Genomic DNA, 27,473 nt, shown 5'->3' with positions numbered 1-27,473 from the left:
CTGGAACTCTCTTGCTTTTTCGATCATCCAGTGGATGTTGGCAATTTGATCTCTAGTTCTTCTGCCTTTTCTAAATCCATCTGCAAGTTCATGGCTCATGTAGTGTTAAAGCCTGACTTGGAGAATTTTGAGCATTAGTTTACTAGCGTGTGAGATGAGTGCAATTGTGCAGTAGTTTGAGCATTCTTCGGCATTGTCTTTCTAGGAGCCACAGAGTTTCCTAGAAAACTTGGAAACAGTTTCACAGTGTTTAAGTGAAAAGCTGATGCTGGGGGAACTAGATTGTAAAATGAGACTTGGAAGAAATACTTGAAAACATCATGTGAAGTATACGAACCAGGGAGAGGACTGAAGGTAGTGAAATTAGTGTAAGGAGTGTGTTAGCCAGAGGCTGTTGGGCAAGTTGTTGAGAAGGCAGGGTAATTTTAAAACTGTAATTTCAGAGGAGATAATGAGATACTTTTTGACTGGGGTTTACAGTATATTGTTACAGTTTTAAGTATTGCACTAAACTCAGGTTAAATTTGTGCAATTTGTATCAGTGAAGAAAAAGTAGAACTGATATCATGAAGTCATTGTTGCTTTTCTACATTTCTCCCAGCCTGTGAACATACACATTTGATTTCCTTGTGTTTGATTTGCTTGTATAATTTCTCCCAGCCTCATTCATCCTTCTCGGTGCTTTTAGAAAAGGATGCCTGGTAAATTTTCCATCAATATTTGCGTAGTATCTGGGTAGTGAAGTGAAAGTTGCCTATTGTGTCTGACTCTGCAACCCCATGGACTATACAGTCCATGTAATTATCTAGGCCAGAATACTGGAATGGCTAGCCTTTCCCTTCTCCAGGGGATCTTCCCAACCCAGGGATCAAACCCAGGCCCCCCGCATTGCAGGCAGATTCTTTACCAGCTGAGCCACAAGAGAAGCCCAAGAATACTGGAGTGAGTAGCCTATTCCGTCTCCTGCGGATCTTCCCGACCCAGAAATAGAACTGGGGTCTTCTGCGTTGCAGGCGGATTCTTTATCAATTTAGCTATCGTATCTGGGTATATATTCCCCAAGTTTTCTAATTATTCTTTATCTGTTTCTCTCTAAGTGTTGGACATGTATTTACAACTTCTTTTGTGTATTCCTACTAGTTGTCCTACAGGGAACTTAAACTGATGCCATGAATCTGACCAACAGACCTCTTCTCTTTTTCTGCACCTTCCAATTGGGGTAATAGCATCTCCAACCCTACTTATGCTGAAATAACTTCTGGCTCCAGTCCGTCTCTTCTCTAGTCCTATATTTATCTCAGATCTTCATGATCTCTTGATGAGATTACAATGGCAGTTTCACAGTGTTTAAGTGAAAAGCTGATGCTGGGGGAACTAGATTGTAAAGTGAGACTTGGAAGAAATACTTGAAAACATCATGTGAAGTATACGAACCAGGGAGAGGACTGAAGGTACTGAAATTAGTGTAAGGAGTGTGTTAGCCAGAAGCTGTTGGGCAAGTTGTTGAGAAGGCAGGGTAATTTTAAAACTGTTAGATAACAGTTCTCCCTGCATGAATTTAAAGTCGTCTTATCTTTGTGGTTGGATATTGATATAGTGTTTCAGTTTTTCCCTTAGTTGTTGACACTGAGGCTGGATAATGCATGTGTGACATGTCTACTCAATGGGTTTCTGGATAGTATCTCAGTTTCTTAATTTGATAACTTTCATCAATTTATTTTTTCAAAGTTACATAAGAGTAAAATACTCCAGCAAACTTCATAATTTTTAATAATGCTTGACAATGTTTGATTGTGAAGGTCAACAGAAATAGCTAAAAACAGATATAAATTTCCACTGAAATTCATTTTTCCATGTCACTTTCATCTCTAATTATCTGGATGCAGCAAAAAAAAAAGTATCACCTTCTAGGTAATAATTAACTGGTATATATGAGTGGTGTTTGTAAGCTCAGAGTAGATTTTGATTGAATAGTACTGGCAAAAAAAATCTGAATAAACTGATAGTATTTTTGAAACTGGTGTTTGAAAACCTTTTGTGAATGTAATTCTATGTAAACTAATCTAAAAATTTGTACTAGAAGAAATCCTGTCCTTAGCCAGGTCATTAGTTCTTTGTTTCCTAAAGACTGAGGACTGCATCTGTGTTATTAACCTCATATGGACTTAGTCTGAGTTGTTTATTTACTCATACAATGATTGGATATATTGTAAGAACAAAGCTTCTTGGACAACTGTCTCTCCTGTAGTTCTAAAATACATTGCATAATTCAAACAATGTAAATGTATGCAAAAGGCATCAAGTCTGATTTTTCAGATGATAAATTGAATGCAGGTGTTCATTATTTACCTCAATGTAAGATAGCCTAGTTTGTTTCTACTTGAAACATTCTGAGTTGGATTCTGAAATGGCAGAGTGAGAAACTTGTGCATGCACGCCTTTGGTTTAGCTTTTCTCCAGTGTATATATTCTTTGTTGGGCAAACTTGCCAGGCTGCTTTGCAGAACTAAACCTGCAAGTGATGCTGAAGCTGGAAAAATAGATACATGATTGGATTATTTGTAACCGTGGACCATTACATGCTCACCGTAAAACAATAGTCCCTTACTTTTTTGTTAAAAGCTCTGACACTTGTTGAATCCCTCCCCAGAAAAATAACTGTGTTACACACAAAATATTATTTTTAGAGGTTTTTCCAGTCCCTCTGAGTCCTTTTCATTTACCTCATGTTAACAACTCTGCCACGTTCTCATATGTTGTTGATGGAAATGTAAATTGAAGCCACCTCAATAGGTGACAATTTGGAATTACTTACCTAATTAGAATGCACATATTCCTGTTTCTGGGTAAAGATAACCAACTGAACATGATCTAATTTTGTTTACTACCAAAACCTCATTAAAGTCCCTTAGCAAGGGATTAAAAACAATGTGAACCCACAGGAATAAGGAGAATGAGAAGTAGTGATGGCTGACAGCAATGAATCTGAGAAGGCTGAATTAGAAGGGAACTGTAGGGAAAGCTAAGAATTAACATTGACTACAATAGAATTGCTCAATAGTTCAGGAACTAGTAGCCCCAGGTACCCCTAGACAGAGGATGAGATGGTTGGATGGCATCACTGACTCAGTGGACATGAGTTTGAGCAAACTCTAGGGGACTAGTGGAAGGTAGGGAAGCCTCGTGTGCTGCAGTGCATGGGGTCACAAAGAATCAGACATGACTTAACACCTGAACAACAATAACCCATAGAACTGAGTGAAGGGGGACAAAATCAGGAGACTTGGTGGAATGTAAAAACTACTAAAAAGTAGTCTGATCTCTAGATCACCTTCTCTACTCTGTGACCCTCCTTGTCCCCACTGCAGAAGCAGGTGGGGGGAAGAGCGCCGTCTGTCGGGAAGAGAACGCTGGTTGAAGGAAGGAGTGCCTTGCCCCAAACAATATCTAACAGACCATGTGCATACTGCCTACCTGACGCGCAAGGCCCTTGGCGTCTTCTTCCACTCAGCAGCAAATATCTTGGTGACTTGGTTTTCTCTCCTGGCTGGACATTGGAAATGTTTTATTTGAATAATATGTTTAGTCTAAGAAGAAAGACCTAAAAGTGCTCACCTCAGAGGTTCCCTGCTAATCATCTCAACCCCGTCACCCTGTAGGGAAGCTCACGGTTTACAAACCCCACACCTGCACTCATTGCTGAATAGGTTTACCATCCCACTTGAAGAATGCACTTACCGTGGAAGGTAGAGACCAAAACAAAGAGAAAAGCGTACCTTGAGAAAACAGCGAATGTGCGGAGAAAGGAAAACTCTTAAAAAGTTAATATCATTACAGAGGTAAAACTTCATTGCAAATGTGAAATAAGATCAGAATGCTCAAACAAATTAATGTTCAGAGTGTAAAAACAAGATCTGGAGTTAAAATCTGAGGAACTTTCCCCAAAATATTAAAAGATGAAATACAGTGAAGACAAGAAAATTAGAAGTCCAATAAAAAAAAGTCAACATTCAATGACAAAACTTTCCCAAAGAGAAAATTGAGAGGAAGAAATATCAAAGAAATAATGCAACAAATAGTGTTTTTTAAAGCTTACCTGTTGCAGTCCTTCTCTCAGAAAGCTACTGGAGGATGTGTTCAGAGGGTTATTTAAAAAAATTACGTGGGTGTTGGAAGATCATGGCAGGAGAATAGATGACAAGTATCCCCAGGATCATGGTGTAGGGTGTTCTCAGGATGATAGCTGTGTGCCAGTCACCAGTCCCTGCTGAAAAAGGTCAGAAGACTCCAAGGGTGACTTCTTCAGGAATACAAAGTTGGTGAATACCTTACGTGTCTGAGCATCTTCAGAGTAGATCTAGACAAATAGTTATTTGCTATTGAATGACCCACAGGCATAAAGAAAACTAAACAGTTTAAACAAAAGAGAAGTTATAACTCCAGGAAAGACCAAGACTTGTGCAGGAAAGGAATTTCAGTGTATGACTTAGCTATGAGCAGTGATGACATAGTCACTAATGCAAACACGCGATGTAACGAAAATTAAGATACTGAAGGCATGGGAAATAGGAAGTGTCAGTGTACACTGTGATGCGGGGAGGAGAGGAGACAAAATTCTTCTCTATCTGAGGGTTAACTCAGAAAATGGAGCTGTATGTTCTTTAGAGAGACAGTGTGATAGTAAACTATTTCAATTGTTCAGGCGTGACAGTATTCTGCTTTTTACCTTTGCCATGTCCTCCTGGTAAGTGAAGTCTCTTTCTCTGTTCCTTGATTCTGGATTTAGCCTGCTAGCTTGCTTTGGGATTTTTGCAGAGGAGATGTAGATAGAGGCGTAGATGTGCCTCTGCTGTTGGGTTTGCCCTTTGTTGCACCCGTTGTCCTAAGGAAGGCACAGTCTGGCCTGTCCCTCCAGTGTGGCCTGTAGTGTGTGACCCATGGATCAGAAGTGCCGCAGCCGACCTGCAGTCCTGCAGCTTACAGCAGTCACCTCGGCCACCCCACAGCTGTGTGTGAGAAGGAAGCTGACTGCTGCGTGCTGCTGACATTTGTCTATTTGTTAATCACTGGTGGTTCGGACGATAAAGAATCTGCCTGCAGGGCAGGAGACCTGAGTTCGATCCCTGGGTAAGGAAGATCCCCTGGAGGAGATGATGACAACCCACTTCAGTATTCTCACCTGGAGAATCCCCATGGACAGAGGAGCCTGGTGGGCTACAGTCCACAGGGTCACAAAGAGTTGGACTAAGCACAGCACACAGTTGACTTGTTACACATGGAAATGAGTATTAGAAGCGTCAACTGAAAGAAGGAAAATGATTGCCTGTGGTGAAGACAAAGTAGAGCAAAGGGAGTGAGGTTGACTTCTTCATAACAAATCTTGTAGAGATAGTTGGTTCTTTGAACTATGTACTTTGATAACTGAAATCTATGAACTAAAAATTTAGAAAACAAAACAGATGACATGATTTTGTACTTGGAGTTTGTAGAGGAGACCTAGTGGATGGACAAATGATCAAGGCAGTCAGGGTGCTAGTAATAAATTTTTTTTACGCCTTCAACCATAGTCTTCTGGTTGATGAAGGACAGTCTAGAAAAATGAGCATTAACTAATTGAGAACCAGTGGAGGTTTCATCCAATCCAAGAGGATTGGATGCCTCTTTCAGGGTCAATGGGAGAGGAGAGTAAGAGAAATGATGTTTGGAAGTTCCAGTCAGATTGGATTATGAAATGAAAAGTTTCAGAGGAGTCTCAGATGAAGGTAAAAATAAAGTTCTCTACAATAGAAATTAGCTGTGCAAGTGAAAATAAATTCTAACAAGGAAATGGGTAGAATATTTAAAGTTTGGGCACATGGACGTTGGATTCAGCCAGTATAATGTTAGTAATTTGAGTAAAATGGAAGACTGACCCCACATGTTTGAAATGGTGGAGCCTCTGAAGTAGTGACAGATGATAGTATTATGAAGATTGGTGGATTTGTCCAGATGGCGTGCATATTGGAGGGACAGAGGGTTTGCACAAAAAGAGAGGTGTAAGGGTCTGGAATGTTAATCCTGCCTGCGAGGCCTGAAGTCAGTGGTGGTTGGGAAAGTCAGGAGAAAGCCCTTGAGAGTGATGGTGAGAAATGGGTGTTCTTTCATATCTAGGAGGCGAAGACTCTCTTAAGTAATGAATTTGCAGCAAAATAAGATGGTACAGGGGAAAGGGCAGCGAAGGAGGTGGTTAACTCTAGGGTGATGGTCCATGGACATTGCCTGAACAGCACGAGAGGTATATTGCAAGCCGTTTGACAGTAGTCACTTCACTACATAGAAAAGATAGAAAAAGAATATACACATAACAAAAGCTACAACTATATGCGATTTATAGAATGAAACAAAATGATAAGGGACTATGTCTGTCATTGTCACAAGTGAGAATAAAATTGTACTTTAAACCTTTTTGCTTTTTCATTTTATCTTTATTCTTCCAGTTTCACTGCTAGTGTTTCTTCCATTTTTCTTAACAGAAACTAAGTGTGAGGAAAGTAGAAGGGAAACGTTGCACACAATTTCAGAGTTACCCCCAGTATCACTACAGAACACATAGAACTCTATACAGCCATCACATATTACTGAATAGTTATTACTGAATAACTACTTTTTAGACCTTAATTTGGGACTTCCTGGTGGCTCAGATAGTAAGGAATCTGCCTGCAGTGTGGGAGACCTGGGTTGACCCTGGGTCGTGAAGATCCCCTGGAGAAGGGAATGGCAACCCACTCCAGTTTTCTTGCCTGGAGAATTCTCTTGGCAGAGGAGCCTGACAGGTTTTAGTCCATGGGGTCGCAAAGAGTCGGACACGACGGAATGACTAACACTTTCAGTTTCACTTTCAAACCTTAATTTGTCTGTGCTGTGCTTAGTCACTCAGCTGTGTCTGACTCTTTGTGACCCCGTGGACTGTAGCCCACCAGGCTCCTCTGTCCGTGGGATTCTCAAGCAAAATTACTGGAGTGGGTTGCCATACCCGCCTCCAGGGGATCTTCTCAACCCAGGGATTGAACCCAGGACTCCCGCATTGTAGGCGGATTCTTTATTGTCTGAGCCACTAGGGAAGCCCTTCATTTATATGGTTAACTATATTATAGCCCCTAATTATCTAGACTTTATCAAGGAATAACCATAGACTAGACACTATGCCAGACACCTCACATGGCTATCATGCTAGTTCTTTTCAGTAGTTTTTATTCTCCATTTCTGAAAATGGAAGAAGCTTGAGGGACAGACTCGTTTTAAGTATTTTCTCCCCAGTCAGATAACTTGTTATGTAGAAGGACACAGTTGGAACCCAAATCTGTTTGACTGCAACATCAATGCTCCTAACCACTTGGCAACAATGCATCAAGTTCAGTCAAGGACACATATACTTTCATTAATTAAGCAGACCCTATCCGTGGACTTGTTATGAATCTTAAAGCACAGTTTGCAAATTGCTTTAAATTACTGCTAGGAAAAAGGAAGAACAGGAACAAGTTGAGGAGTAATATCCCATGTTTATCATGATGCTAACCAGATTTAATATTTTATAGTAGACATATTGTTTTTAGATTTGTGTGCTCGGAGCTTTAAATACTCTGCAACTTAATTATTGTCAGGACATCAGATTGATTTGCTGAAAGTATTAAATGTTTATGTTTGGAAACAAAATCTTAACTCTTGAGAGCATATATTTCTTGAGAATATAACAATTATATTGCATATTACATTATACTACATGAATGCTGTATAAAGTTTTTTTTTTCCAGTAAGAGCAAAGACTATGTGCACATGGCAAGGGTAAAAATTAAATCTTCATGTTAACCTTGCCCCTTAGTCTTTCTTCTCAGAGGCAAACAGGTTCTCCTGAGACCTTCTGAAGGGATGCAAATTCATTCCTAACCTTTTATTTTCCATCTGTAGGCATCCGTTCTGAGGAACTGCAGTTCCCTCTGTTGCCTATTTTGTCACTTTGCCTCCTGCATAGCAGTCACCTTGAGACTGTTTCTCCCTACTCTCCTAGCAATTCTCTTTTTCTCTCACCTATTAGAATATCTTGCTTTCTGCATCCTATGTCTTCCCTTTTCTCATTGTGCTCCCCAGTTTTGTGGAGCAGCATCTCATGAGAAAGAGTATGTGGGAAACTTCTGCTTTCCCATGCGTGTAAGGAACTTAGAAATGATCACTGTCCTAACAGTACAAAGCTAAACAAACTGAAAGATAAAAAAAACGTGTCTTAAATCTATCAGAGAAGTGAGATAACAGGACAGATTGGTGTCCTGAAACAGGCAAGCGCAGTGGAGTAGGAGATGGCAACCCACTCCAAGATTCTTGTCTGGGAAATCCCATGGACAAAGGAACCCGGTGGGCTATAGTCCATGGGGTTGCAAAGAGTCAGACACATGTGAAGTGACTTAGCACTCACCCACTCATGGTGGTTCTAGTTTTAGTTTTTTGAGAAACCTCCATATTGTTTTCTACAGTAGCTATCCCAATTTACATTCCTGTCTACAACACACAAAGGTTCTCTTTTTGCTACATCCTTACCAGCAATTTGTGATTTGTGGTCTTTTTGATGATAGCCATTCTGACAGGTGTGAGGTGATATCTTATTCTGGTTTTGTTGTGCATTTCTCAAATCAGCAATGCTGAGCATCTTTCCTGTGCCTGTTGATTCCCTATAGGTTTTGTTAGGAAAAATGTCTCTCTAGGTCTTCAGCCTATTTTTTTAAATTGAGTTGTTTGAATTTTTGATGGGTAATATGAGCTGCTTATGTATTTTGGATATTAACCTTTTATCAGTCACATCATTTGCAAGCATTTTCTCCCATTCAGGAGATTGTCATTTAATTTTGTCAAAAGTTTCCTGTGCTGTGCAAAAGCTTTTAAGTTTAACTAGGTCCAGTTTGTTTGTTTTTGTTTCCTTGCTTTAGGAGTTAGAGCCAAAAACAAACAAACAAACAAAACCAAAACACAACCAAAAAGCTTTCACAATTTATGTGAAAGAGTGTTCCTATGTTTTCTTCTAGAGGTTTTTTGGTTTCTGGTTTTACATTTAAGAGTTTAATACATTTTGAGTTTATTTTTGTATATGATATAAGAAAACATTCTAGTTTTAGTTTTATTCATCTACATGTAGCCGACTAGCACCGACTTCCCAGCACCACTAGTTGCAGAGACTGTTTTCTCCATTGTATATTATTGTCTTCTTTGGTGTCAATTAAATGATGGTGACAACCTATCACTATCATTATTTCTGGGCTTTCTGTTCTTTTAAACTCCCATGTTTGTTTTCATGCCAGTACCATTTATTTATTTATTTATTTTTAAATAAATAGCTGTGTAATATAGTTTGAAATCAGGGCACATGATACCTCCAGCTTTGCCCTTCTTTCTCAACACTGTTTTGTCTATTCAGGGTCTTTTGCGTTTACATAGGAGTTTTAAAATTATTCTTTCTTTGAAAAATGGCATTGGTATTTTTATAGGGATTGCATTGAATCTGAGATTTTGATATTCCACATCATCACCAACTTTGGGTATTGTCAGTGTTCTGAATTTCAGCCATTCTAATAGATGTGCAGTGAGATCTCATTGTTGTTTTAATTCACATTTTCATACAGCGTTCATTGCTGGTGATAATGCAAAATGGCACATCTGCTTGGGAAGACAATTTGACAGTTTCTTACAAAACTAAACATAGTCTTAGCATATGATACAGCAGTTGTGCTTCTTTGTATTTACTGAAATAAGTTGAAAATTTGTATCTATACAGAAACCTATACTTCAATCTTTGTACTAGCTTTATTCATAGTCACCAAAACTTGGAAGCAACCAAGATTTTCTTATACATACATACACTGTGGTACTTCCAGATAATGAAATATTACCTAGTGCTAAAAAAATAATTCAAGCCATGAAAGACATGGAAGCACTTTAAATATATATTACCACGTGAAAGAGACCAATCTGAGCAGACCACATACTATTTGATTCCAGATATGTGACTTCTGGAAAAGACAAAACTATAGACACAGGGAAAAGTTAATTAGTTGCACGGAATTGGGAGAACAGAGGAGGGTGAATAGGAGAACAAAGAATTTTTAGTGCAGTGAAGATATCCTATATGTTACCATTGTGGTGGATACATACCACTACACACTTGTTACAATGTGTAGAATGTGAAACACTAAGAATGAACCCTAATGTAAACTGTTGACTTCAGGTATTATCTGTGTGTTTATGTAGGTTCAGTGCACTGCTCTGGTGTAAGATTTTGTAGCGGGGGAGCCTGTGTGTATGTGGGGATAGCAGTAAATGGAAAATAGCTGTACTTTCTCCTCAATTTTCCTCTGAACCTAAAACTCTTAAAAAAGGCAGTCTGTTAAGAAACCTACATTGAAAAAGTACATAGGAACTAAAATTCTACTGAGACTTTCAATATTTCTGTAAGTCCATATTCTGCCTTCAGATAGGATATATAGCTTTCATGATTTTTTATTGACAACCACTATCTTCTAAATTATGAAGAAACTCTTCCACTATTTATCTGATTTTCGTTGTTGGCTGTTAAATAGTCTTGTCCAGTTTGGATTCCTGCTTCTTTACAAGAGACATTTTGGTTTTTTTAGTTGAATTTGGTGTATTTTCATCTATTGGCATCTATATTCTGTAAGATTGTTTAATATTGGGGACTCACATTCTTTATTACTGCAATTAATAATTATTTGATTGTTTGCTCCTCCAGCCCTTTTACGTTCTTCTGATTTTTGTTAACATATTGGACTTTGATTTATTATGTTTTTCTGTTTTCTACCCTTCTAAATATTATCCTTATTTTATGAGTATAAACACTATCATTCTGGGACTGTTGAATCTTTATTGACTGTGTAGTTTCTAGTTTCTCCAAAACATTTTTTGCCATTTTGACCTTATCTTTCATGTTAGTCTTACCTTGCATTTCAGTTATATCTGGGTTTTCTGTTCACGTGTGTATGTTGGTGATTGGTTGTACTTGGTGGGTTTTATGGTAGGGGGTGGCTGGTGACTGTGAGTTTCATTCTGAGGTGACTGGGCTGGACAGTGTATATGAAGACCTCTGACTATAGTGTGCCAAGGGCTTATGCCTGAGGAGGATATTCAGTTCTGTCCAGTCGCTCAGTCATGTTCAACATCTACATGGACTGTAGAACACCAGGCCTCCCTGTCCATCACCAACTCCTGGAATCCACCCAAACTCATGTCCATTGAGTCGGTGATGCCATCCAATCATCTCATCCTCTGTCGTCCCCTTCTACTCCTGCCTTCAGTCTTTCCCAGCATCAGGGTCTTTTCAAATGAGTCAGTTCTTCGCATCAGGTGGCCAAAGTATTGGAGTTTCAACTTCAGCATCAGTCCTTCCAACGAATATTCAGGAATTATTTCCTTTAGCATGGACTGGTTGGATCTCCTTGCAGTCCAAGGGACTCTCAAGAGTCTTCTCCAACACCACAGTTCAAAAGCATCAATTCTTCAGCACTCCAGCTTTCTTTATAGACCAACTCTCACATCCTTACATGACTACTGGAAAGACCATAGCTTTGACTAGACAGACCTTTGTTGGCAAAGTAACGTCTCTGCTTTTTAATATGCTATCTAGGTTGGTCATAACTTTCCTTCCAAGGAGTAAGCATCTTTTAATTTCATGGCTGCAGTCACCATCTGCAGTGATTTTGGAGCCCAAGAAAATAAAGTCTGACACTGTTTCCATTGTTTCCCCATCTATTTGCCATGAAGTGATGGGATCAGATGCCATGATATTAGTTTTCTGAATGTTGAGCTTTAAGCCAACTTTTTCACTCTCCTCTTTCACTTTTATCAAGAGGCTCTTTAGTTCTTCTTTGCATTCTGCTATAAGGGTGGTATCATTTGCATATCTGAGGGTATTGATAGAAGAATATTATTAATACTATTTTGGGCTCCAGGTTTAGGGAGGCAGAGGATTCTCAGCATCTATGTATTTGTGTATTTTTCATGTGATCAGTGATAATGCTATGGCCCCCATGCTGGATAGTGTCCACATTTTGTGCAGCTACACCTTAATTAACTTGGTGGTGGTTTAGTCGCTCACTTGTGTCTGACTCTTTGTGACCCTATGGACTGTAGCCCTCCAGGCTCCTCTGTCCATGGGATTCTCCAGGCAAGAATACTGGAGTGGGTTGTCATTTCCTCCTCCAGGGGATCTTCCCGACCCAGGAATTGAACCCGGGTCTCCTGCATTGCAGGCAGATGATTTACCAACTGAACTTACTTGATTAAAATCCTCCATGTTGCTGGTTGCTTTATTTTTGTTCCTTTTCTTTTTTCTGCCTGCCTTTGTATTAATTTCTCATTTTATGATTCCCTTTTTTTCCTGTTGACTTCTTACTCTTACCTTATAAAGCATTTGTCCAGTGATTATCTCATTTAGAATCCATACCTAATCACAGTCACTTTGAACTAATATCACACAATTTGATGAGCACCCAGTAGTCGGTTGCTAAAGAAAAGCTTGAATGGGGTATTAACTCATGTTGTGGTTGTATTTCCCAGTGGTACTCTATTCTCCTAATTGCCTCCATTCAGTATTTATAGTTTGTTGAAATTTTTAGGAGATTTTATCTTACTGTCTGTATGGGACTCGGTGTTTCTTCCTTTTGTGTTCTGTAGGTGAGCTGGTGATGACATCTTCTACTTCTTGGGGGAGGCATTACTTTTCTTAGATTTGGGGCTACAGTCATCCTGTGACCTCAGCTCTGACGATTTCCAGAAAGAGTTCTGTTTTTGTAGTTTATCTGCCTTTTTCTCTTGTTCTTGAAATAAACATCACTTTTGCTAGCTTTTCATATCCTAGGCAGTAGAAATCATCATGCACGTTCTTGAGAACAAATTCAGATTTTAATTTGTCATAAAGTATGCACTTTTTTTCCATTTTTTAAAAAGATTTTTATTGAATATAGAATTTTAGATAGGAAGTTGTTTCATCACATTCATGATGACTTTCTGCTTGCACTTTTTTGAGGTAACCATAGAAGTAAGGTTTAATGCAAAAACATTACCAAAACCCCATAAGTGAAGTGAAAGTCGCTCAGTCATGTCCAACTCTTTGAGACCCCATGGACTGTACAGTCCATGGAATTCTCTAGGCCAAAATACTGGAGTGGGTAGCCTTTCCCTTCTCCAGGGGATCTTCCCAGCCCAAGGATTGAACCCAGATCTTCTGCTCTGCAGGCAGATTCTTTACCAGCTGAGGCACTGGGGAAGCCCAAGAATACTGGAGTGGGTAGCCTATCCCTTCAGCGGATCTTCCCAACCTAGGAATCAAATCGGGGTCTCCTGCATTGCAGGTGGATTCTTTACCAACTGAGCTATCAGGGAAGCCCCCAAACCCCATAAGTAGTTGTAAAATTATTCTATACAGTGAAATGACAGATTCAGAGTATTTCTGCCACGATCACTTCAGTTTCTGTTTTGGGTGTATATTTTGGAAGTATCTGACCTGTCGTTTTCTTTGTTTCCTGCTGGCTCTGTTGAGTGGAGTCCGGAAGACTTCTTGCACTTGGTAAGCTGTTGCCATTCTTGGTTGGTGCATCGCGTGACTGGCAGGAGTGCAGTGTCAAGCACTTCTCACTCCTGAGATGGGAAGGAAGAAGCTGGTCCTCTCAGTGTGCACTTTTTGAGCCCTTTAAGGCTGTCCATGAATGTGGTTCAGTATCCTGCATCTGGATAGAGGGGCAGGAGAAGGGTTATTGGTAGTCATCTTCAGGGTTTAGAGAGAGAGAGAGAAGTGAAAGTCGCTCAGTCTTGTCCAGTTCTTTGTGACCCCATGGACTATACCATCCATGGAATTCTCTAGGCCAGAATACTGGAGTGGGTAGCCTTTCCCTTCTCCAGGGGACCTTCCCAACCCAGGGATCGAACCCAGGTCTCATGCATTGCAGGTAGATTCTTTACTAGCTGAGCCACAGGGGAAGCCCATCTGAGTGACTTTCACTTCACTTTGGGGTTTAACCAAAAGTAGTTATTTTTACTGTAGATTGGCCTTACTTGCATACTACTAGATGAGATTGTGCAGATGTTGGAATTATTAATAGAATGTGGAGGTTTTGTTGTTGTTTAGGTGCTAAGTCATGTCCAACTTTTTGCCACCCCGTGGACTGCAGCACACCAGGCTTCTCTGTCCTTCACCATCTCCCAAAGTTTGCTTAGATTCATATGCATTGATTTGGTGATGCTATCTAACCGTCCCATCTTCTACTGGCTCCTTCTTCTTTTGCCTTCAGTCTTTCTCAGCATCAGGGTCTATTCCAGTGAGTCAGCCCTTCACATCAGGTGGCCAAAGTATTGGAGCGTCAGCAACAACCCTTTTGATGAATATTCAGGGTTGATTTCCTTTAGGATTGACTGGTTTGATCTTGTAGTCCAAAGAACTCTCAGGAGTCTTCTACAGTACCCCAATTCAAAACCATCAGTTCTTTAGTACTTAGCCTTCTTTATGGTCCAAATTTCACATCTTTATATGACTACTGGAAAAACAATAACTTTTACTATAAGGACCTTTGTTGGCAAAGTGATGTCTCTGCTTTTTAACATGCTGTCTAGGTTTGTCATGTCTTTCCTCTCAAGGAGCAAGCTTCTTTTAATTCCATGGCTGTGGTTACCATCTGCAGTGATTTTGGAGCCCAAGAAAATAAAATGTGTCACTTCTTCCACTGTTTCCCCATCTATTTGCCATGAAGTGATGGGACCAGATGCCATGATCTCAGTTTTTTTGAATGTTGAGTTTCAGGCCAGATTTTTCACTCTCCTTTTTCACCCTCATAGAGAGGCTCTTCAGTTCCTCTTTGCTTTCTGACATTAGAGTGGTATTATTTGCATATCTGAGGTTGTTGATATTTCTCCTTGCAGTCTTGCTTCCAGCTTGTGCTTCATCCACCCCAGCGTTTCTCGTGATGTACTCTTCATATAAGTTAAATAAACAAGGTGACAATATTCAGCCTTGACGTATTCCTTTCCGAAATTTTTTTTCCTTTCCGAATTTTGAACTGTTCTCTTGTTCCATGTCCAGTTGTTACTGGTGCTTCTTGACCCACATACAGGTTTCTCAGGAGACTGGTAAAGTTTACTAAAGCATAATTTACTTGTATGTAGCTACAGGTATGACCTAAATCAAATCTCTTATGATTATACAGTGGAAGTGACAAATAGATTCAATGGATTAGATGTGATAGACAAAGTGCCTGAAGAACAATGGATGGAGGTTTGGGAAATTGAACAAGAGGTAGTGATCAAGACTGTCCACAAGAAAAAGAATGGCAAAAAGGCAAAATGGTTGTCTGAGGAGGTCTTACAAATAGCTGAGAAAAGAAGGGAAGCTAAAGGCAAAGGAGAAAAGGAAAGACATACCCATTTGAATGCAGAGTTCCAAAGAATAACAAGGAAAGATAAGAAAGCCTTCCTCAGTGATCAATGCAAAGAAATAGAGGAAAACAATAGAATGGGAAAGACTAGAGACCTCTACAAGAAAATTAGAGATACCAAGGGAACATTCCATGCAAAGATGGGCACAATAAAGGACAGAAATGGTATGGACCTAACAGAAGCACAGATATGATATGAGGAAGAGGTGGCAAAAGTACACAGAAGAACTATATAAAAAAGATCTTCATGACCCAGATAACGGCAATGGTGTGATCACTCACTTAGAGCCAGACATCCTGGAATGCAAAGTCAAGTGGGCCTTAGGAAGCATTTATGAACAAAGATATTGGGGGTGATGGAATTCCAGTTGAGATATTTCAAACCCTGAGACGATGCTGTGAAAGTGCTGCACTCAATATGCCAGCAAATTTGGAAAGCTCAGCAGTGGCCACAGGACTAGAAAAGGTCAGTTTTCATTCCAATCCCAAAGAAAGGCAATGCTAAAGAATGTTCAAACTGCTGCACAATTGCACTCATCTCACACATGAGCAAAGTAATGCTCAAAATTCTCCAAACCAGACTTCAACAGTACATGAACTGTGAACTTCCACATGTTCAAGCTGGATTTAGAAAAGGCAGAGGAACCAAGAATCAAATTTCCAACATCCATTGGAACATTGAAAAAGCAAGAGAGTTCCAGAAAAACATCTGCTTCTGCTTTATTGACTATGCCGAAACCCTTTGACTGTGTGGATCACAACAAACTGTGGAAAATTCTTCAAGAGATGGGAATACCAGACCACCTGACCTGCCTCCAGAGAAATCTGTATGCCGGTCAAGAAGCAATAGTTAGAACTGTACATTCAACAACAGACTGGTTCCAAATCAGGAAAGGAGTACATCAAGGCTGTATATTGTCACCCTGCTTATTTATCTCATATGCAGAGCACATCATGTGAAATGCCAGGATGGATGAAGCACAAGCTGGAATCAAGATTGCTGGGAGAAATAGCAATAACCTCAGATATGCATATGACTGCACCCTTATGCTAGAAAGTGAAGAAGAATTAAAGAGACACTTGATGAAAGTGAAAGAGGAGAGTGAAAAAGTTGGCTTAAAGCTCAACATTCAGAAAACTAAGATCATGGCATCTGGTCCCATCACTTCATGGCAAATAGATGGGGAAACAGTGGAAACAATGACAGACTTTATTTTGTTGGGCTCTAAAATCACTGCAGATGGTGACTGCAGCCATGGAATTAAAAGATCCTTGCTCCTTAGAAGGGAAGTTATGACCAACCTAGACAGCATATAAAAAGCAGAGACGTTACTTTGCCAACAAATGTCTGTCTAGTCAAAGCTATGGTCTTTCCAGTAGTCATGTATGGATATGAGAGTTGGACTATAAAGAAAGCTGAGTGCTGAAGAACTGATGCTTTTGGACTGTGGTGTTGGAGAAGACTCTCAAGAGTATCTTGGACTGCAAGGAGATCCAACCAGTCCATCCTAAAGGAAATAATTCCTGAATATTCGTTGGAAGGACTGATGTTGAAGCTGAAACTCCAATACTTTGGCCACCTGATGGGAAGAACTGACTCACTGGAAAGGACCCTGATGCTGGGAAAGATTGAAGGTGGGAGGAGAAGGGGACGACAGAGGATGAGATGGTTGGATGGTATCACCGACTGGATGGACACGAGGTTGAGTAAGCTCTGGGAGTTTGTGATGGACAGGGAAGCCTGGCATGTTGCAGTCCCTGGGGTCCCAAAGAGTTGGACCTGACTGAGCTACTGAACTGAAGTGTTGATAATACTATATTAAAGATGGAATTTCTTGTATTTCTTCAATGTCATGTTATATCGTATATTGGACATATCATGACATTTCTTAAAAATGTCATTTTATGTTTATAAGAATAGCAGTTTAAACTGAAACAGTTCTGGTTAATTTGGGACTCTATATATACCCATGGTATATATAGTTATGGTTATATTTTCTTGTTATATTATTAACTTTACAAATCAATAAAATGTAGGTTTTGTAATTTCCATAAAGTAAAGATTGGCAAATGGTTCTAAGTGTCATATTCATGTTTATTGCCTCGCTGCGGTCTGTCTTATATGGATATGCTCTTGTGTGTGTGTGTTATTTTCTGTCATGTCCGACTGTGACCCCACGGACTGTAGTCCGCCAGTTGCCTCTGAACGTGGGATTCTCCAGGCGTGAATACTAGACTGGGTTCCTTTTTCCTTCTCTGGGGATCTCCCAACGTAGGGATTGAACCCTGGTCTCCTGCACTGCAGGCAGGTTCTTTACTATCTGAACCACCAGGTAAGTCGTGGTTGTGCTATTGGTAAAATGCAAATCCAGCGGACGTCTGCAATGTCTGTATCTTTGTTGGGCAGTTTTTTCCTGAAAGGTATTCCTATCCTTGAGTTTTTTTCAGTCTTTATTTTATTTTTTAAAAATATTTATTCATTTATTTATCTGTGCCAAGTCTTAGTTGCAGTATGTGGGATCTAGTTCCCTGCCCAGGGATTGAACTCAGGGCACCTGCATTGGGAGTGTGGAGTCTTAGCCACTGAACCACCAGGAAAGTCCCTATTAAGTCTTTAGAATGAGATCAGAGACCATTTCCTCTAATGAGGCTTCCCTAGTACCCTTACATAGAATTAAAAACTGTATCTCCTGGTCTACTTGTAAATATTCTGCTAATGCTCCATCTATCACATTCTGTTATAAAATATTTGTTATAGATCAACCTCTTTTAAACTTGAGTTACTTGAGGTAACTCAACATGTCTTATTTATCTTTATATGCTGGTACTTAAAACAAACCTTGGACATGATAGATACCCAGTGACCATTATTTAATTGTGTTATGTTGGTCATTTGGATGGCTCTGCCTGAAATGTTAAAAAATGTTGGTTATATTTTACTAAATATGATAGACATTCACTTTTTTTTCCCCTCATAATGGAAGACTGATATAGTTCCATGTTCAGAATCAAAATATATCATTTAAAAAGATCTGTTGTTGTTTAAGATATCAAGAAAGCTGTGACCTACCAGTGTTTTGGTATAAATATGAGATTTGGGGTTTTATGGATAGGTATATTTGTTAAATTAAGTTCTGATATGGTAATCCTCAGTCATACCTTTAGGCATTTTACAAATATGTTGGGAAATGTAGCTTTTGAGCAAAGGAAATAAAGTTTTGTATTTATCTGACATCTGAACTCAGATGGTAAAGAATCTTCCTGCAAAGTTGGAGACCCAGTTTCAGTCTTTGGGTTGGGGAGATCCCTTGAAGAAGGGAATGGCTACCCACTCCAGTATTCTTGCCTGGAGATTCCAATGGACAGAGGAGCCTGGCAGGCTACAGTCTGAGGTCTCAAAGAGTTGGAAATGACTGAGCAACTTTCACCGAAACTATTCAGGAAGTTAAAAACATGATTGCAACATTTCTATTTTCTATTGGTTTCATTTGGCTTTTAGGGCAAATCTAACTTGATTAATCTAACTTGATTAATCAGTAGCTAATTAAAGAGTTTGTGAATTCTTTAGGCTCTTTTCTATATGAAGTTGATTATGAAATTGAAAGATTATTTGATATTATATTTTAACTTCTTAATTCTTTTTTCTTCCTATCCAGTGTAGTGACTATGACTTGGAATTTGGAACTGAGTGTTTGCATTTGGCTCTAAAATACAGTCATATCAAAGCAAAACTTGTGGAAGGATCCCCTGACCTCTGGAAGGTAAGGAAGTTGGCACTTACCTCTGTGTTGCTCTGTCATTACTGAAGACATACTCTACAAGTACTGACATTTTCCAGGTGCTTTAGAAAATAGAGAAGTTTAAAAACATTTGGCTTCACATTGAAACAGTATTTCCAGGAATAAAAGTATGTGTGTACATACACATTAAAGGTGTTAAGAGTCTCAGTGGGTTTTCTGATCCATCAAATTATGGTATCATTTCTGTTGCTCGGTTGCAAGAAAATTCATGTTGGGATAGTTTACTCAGACAGATCCCATTTAGGCAGTAAGACTGTTTTGCTCACAACTTTTGTGTGTGTTCTTGGTGTAATGATTTACTGTGCAGCCTTACTCTCAGCTGGACTGAGGGCGCCATTCTGCTTCTCACAGCGACATTTCCTCGCAGTCCCGAGGATGTGACTCAATGTCTCATTGAAGCACACATCTGCAGTGGTTTTGACCCAGTAGGCCTGGCGCCTGGAAGAACTCACCACCTCCAAGAGGCACTGTGCCCTTTCCTATGGTCAGGCTTGACTGGTTTCATGACAGACTTCTTTCTTCAGGAGGAATGAAGTGGTCGTAGCATTATCATACTGCATGGTCCTGTTGAGGCTGGAGTGCTTTTCAGCGTGACTCACCTATGTTTCATTGGGTAGAAATGTGGTAAATGGAACAATGTATTCTGAAACAGAATTGTAGGGTCATATCATAATTTTGAACAAGTACTGCTTCTTTGGAAATAGTGGATGAAATCTTTATAAAGCATCCATCTAAATCTGGCTAGTAAACATTCATCCTAATTCTGAGCTAATATGAATCCAAAAGCATATTTCTTCATTGACATAAAAACAAAAAGAAGCCCTATGTGTTAGGTATTTTATACAATCATGTGATGGACCTTGCTACGTGCTAAGATTGTCTCATACATATTTAAATTGTTACAAGATTACAGGATATTGACATGCCTGATTTATTGCCTGGTGGAGAAAAGTAATGCAGTATTATTGCTCTTTTAAGAGTTTCCAAATGTCATTAATCCATCAGGTCAACATTTTATTATTTTTATTTTTTTCTGTATATGACAGATAGTGATACACATATTCATTGGGAGGATTTGGGTAATTACCAATTAGGTGTTTTGTGAAAGATCCTGACTCACATCACTACAGATCTGCCAAACTTAATTTACAGGTTATGTTAAAAATAAATAAATGAAACCTCAAGACATTTATTGCTACTAACATGTCAACACCCTCTGGCCTCTTTGCTCATTTTTTTGAGGGGGTTGTGTTATTATCTGTTTCTCATGGGCATTCTGAGCCTTCTTTAAATGTATAAAGCACCCTCAGGTCTTCAGGTAGAAGGAAAGCTCTTTGCATTTTTCACTAACTCCATAGATGTATTTCACTGTCTTTTGTGTTAAGTCTCAAATTTCACTGCTTCCACCAGCAACACAGAATCACAGTTTTAGTCCTCACACCTTGGAGCTTACTTCCATTGTATGTGCAACAAATGTCAGTGGACTGAGTGGAAGCTGGCCTTTCCAAGTGTTTCTCTTCATTCCCTTGACGAGTCATTTCACAGATGGTGCTGGGGGTTGAATTGTGTCCCCCTCCTCCCTAGAAGTGACTCATTAGAAAAGACCCTGATGATGGGAAAGACTGAGGGTCGAAGGGGAAGGGGGTGACAGATCATGAGATGTTTGGATGGCATCATTGATTCAATGGACCTGAGTTTGAGCAAGCTCTGGGAGTTGGTGATGGACAGGAAAGCCTGGTGTGCTGCAGTCCATGGGGTTGCAAAGAGTTGGACATGACTGAGCGACTGAATTGAACTGATAGCCAATAGGAAAATGTAGACCAAAAAAAAAAAAATTCAAATTTTAGGGGAATTTGCTGGCAGTCTTGTGATTAGGACTCCACTCCACTTTCACTGCTGACAGTGCAGGTTCAATCCCTGATTGAGGAACTAACATCCTGCAAGCTGTGCAGTGTAGCCAGAAAAAAAAAGAAAAAAAAAAAAAAGAATTTTAGCTGTCTATCTTTATATCATTTCTTTTTGAATATTAGTGTAGTACCCAAGGACCTTTGGGTAGTAATACATATATATTTATTCTTAAGACTGATTTCAGTGCATAAGCATTGTCTTGCAAGTATGCTAGAAAAGTCATTTTAGTATTTGAGACCAAGTTTTCTTTATTTTAAAAACCCCATTGTTAAGATAGATTTAGTTGGAAAAAAGAATAAAGCACTTTCATAATTATTCTGTTTAAATTTGGAATGCAGTTATATTCCTCAAGGAAAGCAGGAAGGAATGAAAAACCAGCTATAGTAATTAGGCATCTTTCCATTAATTACTGTTTTGAGTTTACCTTACATAGCAGGCAGTTAAAGGGAAAAAAAACCTTTTCTCATCTAAATTGCAAATATTGAGTGCTGATTTCAGCTGTCTAGTTAACTTTGGGTTTTCATGGAAACAAATATATTTTATTCAATTTTTATAAAAAAAATGTATCCCTAAAATATTGTTTCTGCAGGTTGAGTTTTGCTCCCTGTGTTCATTGCTCCATTCCAGCTGTTAGAACAGGACCTGTGATGTGGCAGTATTTGAGAAATATTTATTGAATGAGTGAATGAGATCAATGCAGTCTTTAATTTGGTAAAATGCATAGTCTGAAGCTTTAAGTGCCTATTTTCTACTTTTTTTCCCCCCGATAATAGAGCTATATTTTGGATCAGTAACTATAGTACTGGTTTTGGTTGGCATTGCTTGTTTTAGAGATAATTTAACAATGTCATACTTGATTTTAATAGATTGGTTGACTACTTGAGGAAATTTCCATGTGTCATACAAGTCAGCTACTACATTAGTTCTGAGTTGTAAGATACAGATTTTGGGCCAGGGTGGTTTACCTGCCAGGATCTGGGCATAGCAGGGAAACCTATTTGGGTAGAAAGAAGTGCTGTGAACCACTTAGCCGAACAGTTTTTGTGCAAGTTTAGTTTGGAGATAATCTGGAGAAAAATTGTCCAAATTATTGATATGAAAAGGTATTAATTATTTCTCAAAGTGGGTTTTGAGACACTGGCATCATAATCATCTGAGCACTTGAATGATAAGCTCCTAAGACCCTAGAGTACTTACTAATAGATTTAGTTATTTACTGTGTTCTTCAGTTCTGTGAGGAAGGAAAAGCAGTTCTGCAGTGCAATGCATCTGACATGCTCTGTACCTGAGCTCACTGCATGTGGTCTGAGCACTATCTGCTGTAGAACCATGGCAGGTTATATACAAGGAATCGGTTATAATTGCAGAGGTTGTTTGTTCTTAAGCAAAGATCATGATTGTTCTTATATTCATGGTGGTAGCCTCCAGGCTCTCTCTGTCAGCCATGTATTAATAAAAATATTAGAAAAGTGAGCCTTATCTGGGGGTACACAGATAAACTCAATTCACAAGGAAGACCCTCACTGTGAATTGGTCTTTGAGAGTCATCTCATTTCAACTGAACATGCAATTTGGTAATTTTTAAAATATATTCTTTTCCTTCTTTCCTCCCACAAAAACCCCTACTATTAAACAGTAATTCTAATACTTATTTGTAAGTGCTACCACATTTTTTTTGATATGATACTTATATTAATAAGACTTTGGTAACAACTGCCATACAACATCTTAATTTACTTAAAAATTTAAAAACAGGTCTTCAGGCATTTGTAGAAGCAAAATATATTTTTTTCTGAATAAACTGATGTTGTTATAATTTAAAACTTGTCAGTGTTGTGTGTTTATGGTTTCTCCAAAATCAAGAATTTCCTTGGGGGCATTATTTTATTGCTTTAACATTCCTTTCTACTCTGTTAAATCTAATGAAGTTTATCTGTCCTCTAGGTGACCTACAAACGAGATCTGTATGCAGCTGAATCGATTATTAAGGGTATGTTTGGCCTTGTGACTGTCAGTTCCTGTGTTTCAAAAGCGTAAGCCAGTTCAGAATTTCTCATGGCACTTTAAAGCCCTGACTTCTCAGAAATATAAATCCTATAGACCAGGGAGGTCTGTGATTTGTTGTTTTTTTTTTTTGAAAAATAATTACATTTATCTTATTTCCTGCTTTGAAATATCACTTATTATGACTTATGCTGGGGCTTCCCTGGTAACACAGACAGTAAAGAATCTGCCTGCGATGTGGGAGACCTGGGTTCAGTCCCTGGGTTGGGAAGATCCCCTGGAGGAGGGAATGACAACCCTTCCCAGTATTCTTGCCTCGAGAATTCCATGGACAGAGGAGCCTGGCGAGCGGCAGTCCGTGGGGTCGCAGAGTCAGACACGACTGAGTGACTATCATACATGCTTTATGTTACATTGGTTTAACTTTTATGAAGGAAATATTTTATTGATCTGAGAAAAGTAGGTGACGTTGACATTTTAGAAGTGAAAACTGACATTTTAATTTGTAAATGTATTTTGTTTTTATTCAGAAAACTATCTCCTCTCAACACTGCCAACACATTACATTAGACAACATCTTTTGCCAGAGAAAAATTTTTCTGAAAAAGAGAAATTGGTCTGAATGATTTTTAATTCCTTTTAGCTTTGACAATGACAATAAACCACAGAAGTGGTTTATTTCATAATTAATAAATATTTATTAAATGTGCTTGACATTGTGCTGGGAATGTAATGATGATGCACGAGATGTGTTCATTCTGTATTTTTGCAACCTCCACAGTTTACATCACAGTTTCTTAGCCTCGGCACTATTGGCATCATAGGCCAGGTACTTCTTTGTTCAGGGAGCTGTTTTTGGCATCATAGTCGTTGCATGATCTCTACTTCCTAGATGTCAGCGGCACTCTACTCTCCCTCCCTTCCCCCGCTGTGACCATCATTTGTCTCTGGACAGCACTGTTGTTGTTGTTGTGTATGTGTGTATATGGTCCTAGCCAAAATCAGAGGGGCCCACCTCCAATACTGAAGCAAGTGTGGTACTTGACAATCTGTTTGTAATTTACTCCTTCAAAACTAGATTAAGGACAGGATGATGTATTCAGATACTGACTGAGACGTGACCTTGATTAAAGTTGAAAAAAAATAAAAAGCTGAATGGGAATTGTGAACGCAACATTTTTTAAAAAAATCTTATTTTATGCAAAGCCTACTTGGCAATCATCTGACTTCACATTCAGAAAACTGAAATCTCTTCTCTGTGTGTGACATTCTGTATTTGTATTTTATCTTTTTTTGTGTGTGTGCTTTAACAGTATTGTGTTTCAAACTATTAATATAATGATTTGGGCATCTGTCTGTATGCAAACAGATGATCTATAGCTATAAATCAAAATGTTGACATATATTTACATATGAGTCAGGCAATATATAAACATGACTGGAGAATTTGCCTAAACCTTGATGTAGTTGGTTATATTTGCAACAGAAGGAAATTAAAAACTTAGTTTGTTTTCTTTACAAAGTCTTATCTCTATTACCTATGTAAAATGGAACTGATCTATTTTGCAAGGAGTGGGTAAATGGTTCAGTGAGGGTTCTACACATATCAGTACTTCACCTACATATTATTAATACTAACAGCAGGCTTTATCATGTAAAAGCCTACATTTTAAGTATAATTGCAGGGGCTTTAGTTTTGGAAATTGTTTGCAGAGAAAAATTGTTTTATTTAGTTAACATGTTCTAGTATTCTACTTTTCCACCTTACTTGTCTCCTGAGAAACCTGTATGCAGGTCATAAAGCAACAATTAGAACCAGACATGGAACAACGGACTGGTTCAAAATTTGGAAGAGGGTATGATAAGTCTATATATTATCACCCTGCTTATTTAACTTATATGCAGAGTACACCATACAAAATGCCAGGCTGGATGAATCACAAGCAGGAATCAAGATTGCAGGGAGAAATATCCATAACATCAGATACGCAGATATTGCCACCTTAGTGGCAGAAGTGAGGAAGAACTAAAGAGCATCTTGATGAAGGTGAAAACGGAGAGTAAAAAAGCTGACTTAAAACTCAGCATTCAAAAAACCAAGATCATGGTATCTGGTCCCATCACTTCATGGTAAATAGAAGGGGGAAAAGTGGAAGCAGTGACAGATTTTATTTTCTTGGGCTCCAAAATCACTGAAGACAGTGACTGCAGCCATGAAATTAAAAGACCCTTACTTCTTGGAAGGAAAGCTATGACAAACCTAAACAGCATATTCAAAAGCAGAGACATCGCCTTACTGACAAAGATCTGTCTAGTCAAAGCTATGGTTTTTCCAGGAGCCATGTATGGATGTGAGAGTTTGACCATGAAGAAAGCTGAGCACCGAAGAATGGATGATTTTTCATTGTGGTGTTGGAGAAGACTCTTGAGAGTCCCTTGGACAGCAAGGGGATCACACTAGCCTATCCTAAAGGAAATGGACCCTTAATATTCATTGGAAGGACTGATGCTAAAGCTTCAATACTTTGGCCACCTGGTGTAAAGAGCCGATTCATTGGAAAAGACCCTGATCTTGGGAAAGATTGAGGGTAGGAGAAGGGGATGACAGAGGATGAGATGATTGGATGGCATCACTGACTCAGTGGACATGAGTTTGAGCAAACTCAGGGAGATGGTGAAGGACAGGGAAGCCTGGCATGCTGCAGTCCATGGGGCCGCAAAGAGTCAGACCCGACTTAACGACTAAATGACAGTTCTCAGAGAAATTAATCTGTCTGTATGTAAACAGATAATTTAGAGAACATTCTCCCTATATTCTTTAAGATTTGCATTTCTAATAATTTTTCAAGAGATTCTGATGTTGCTTGTACACTTTGAGGACCACTGCTAAGGGTCTTCTTATTCTCTTTGGGTTTCTAGACCGGTAGAGTTTTGATTACCAGAGATCTTGAATACAAAACATCTGGCCCTGCCACATTAAGTCAGAATCTGCATTTTAGCAAAAACTCTGGCCCGTTAGTTTGTACGTTAATTTCCAAAAGCATTCTTCTAGTCTGTTCTCCAGTCATTCATAGTTGATTTTTTTTTTTTAAATAACCTTTATTTAGAACTTCAGATCTTACGACACTGTTAGTTTCAAATGTTTGTTGGCTCACCTGAGATTGCTACCTGCCTTCATGACTTGTGCTAACATCATTTCTGAGGCCTGATAGTAGAAATACATCTGAGTATAGGAGGAGGGAAACTCTTAGATTTTTTTTTAAAAAGTTCTAAAATACAGTATGGTTTATAGTGGACTACCCATTTACCTGTTGCCTTTCCATGTCAATGTTCAAAGTGTTTTTCTAGGTACTTGTAGACATAACATTTATTGGCTACTCACTTTGTGCAAGGCATTGTTTAAAGCTTTTTATATGTATTATGTCTTGCTTCTCCATGAACTCAATGTTGTAAGTAATATGGTTGCTTCAACTGGTCAGATTTTCTTCTTTGAAATTCTTGGGCTACATATATGTAGGAATTCTGATTATTGTGTATTTTTAGAAGTTACTGCTGTATGTCATACATTATATCACATCACCAGGACGATTTGGGACCTTAGTGCATAATGAAACTTGTATATAATTCATCAGTATTTATGTTCAATGCAAGAATGACCAGGAAGCCCCAGCCAGTTCAAGTTTAGGACTCATTTTTAAAAATAGTTTGTTTATTTTTGGCTGTGCTGGGTCTTCATTGCTGTGTGGGCTCTTCTCTAGCTGTGGCGAGCACGGGCTCTGGGCTTCTCACTGCAGTGGCTTCTCTTGTTGTGGTTCCCAGGCTTGTGACGCATGCGCTTAGTTGAGCAATGGCATGTAGGGTCTTCCTGGAACAGGGATTAAACCCGTGTCTCCTGGATTAGCAGGCTGACTCTTTACCACTGAGCTATGAGGGAAGCTCCTCAAGTTTAGGACTCATTTTGCCATCAAATTTATATATGAAAACAATTTTTAAAATGTTCAAGAACTTTCTGGATTTTAGCACTGACTATAACTTTGTGTGAATCTCTCTTAGATGTAATTTAGTGAGGGTGTGAAGAATGTCTGTTCTTTTTTTCTCTCCGTTAACGTTGAGTTGAACCAAATTTACTGGTACTTTTCTTTAGAATCTAAGATCATTAAATTATAGGGATAGCTGGCCATTCCTTTCCAATTCACCTCACTCGTCTTGCTCCCAGAAGAGGCATATTAAACTCTAGTGTATCTTTTTTCTTTTCTAAAATAGATGAAATATCTGAGTGCATGAACTTTTGTCAAGATTTAAT

General features: G+C 38.9%; 1 protein-coding gene across 4 annotated transcripts in view; it reads left to right on the top strand.

The window, feature by feature from the left end:
• The window catches only part of CRPPA (CDP-L-ribitol pyrophosphorylase A), a 380,133-nt gene that overhangs the window by 83,666 nt on the left and 268,994 nt on the right, over positions 1-27,473 (top strand). For all 4 annotated transcript variants that reach the window (XR_010663637.1, XM_065938670.1, XM_065938671.1 and 1 more), the window contains exons 4-5: positions 19,115-19,219; positions 23,111-23,156. Coding sequence is in view for 3 of the 4 variants with exons in the window: in XM_065938670.1 (XP_065794742.1) it covers positions 19,115-19,219; positions 23,111-23,156 (151 nt within the window). In the remaining variant the exon portion in view is untranslated. The remainder of the gene's footprint in view (positions 1-19,114; positions 19,220-23,110; positions 23,157-27,473) is intronic.

This window comes from Muntiacus reevesi, chromosome 6 (assembly GCF_963930625.1).
Source record: "Muntiacus reevesi chromosome 6, mMunRee1.1, whole genome shotgun sequence".
In the NCBI taxonomy this organism is placed as follows: Eukaryota; Metazoa; Chordata; class Mammalia; order Artiodactyla; family Cervidae; genus Muntiacus; species Muntiacus reevesi.
Note: the sequence above shows the minus strand (reverse complement) of the source record. Positions and strands in the feature narration are given on the sequence as shown.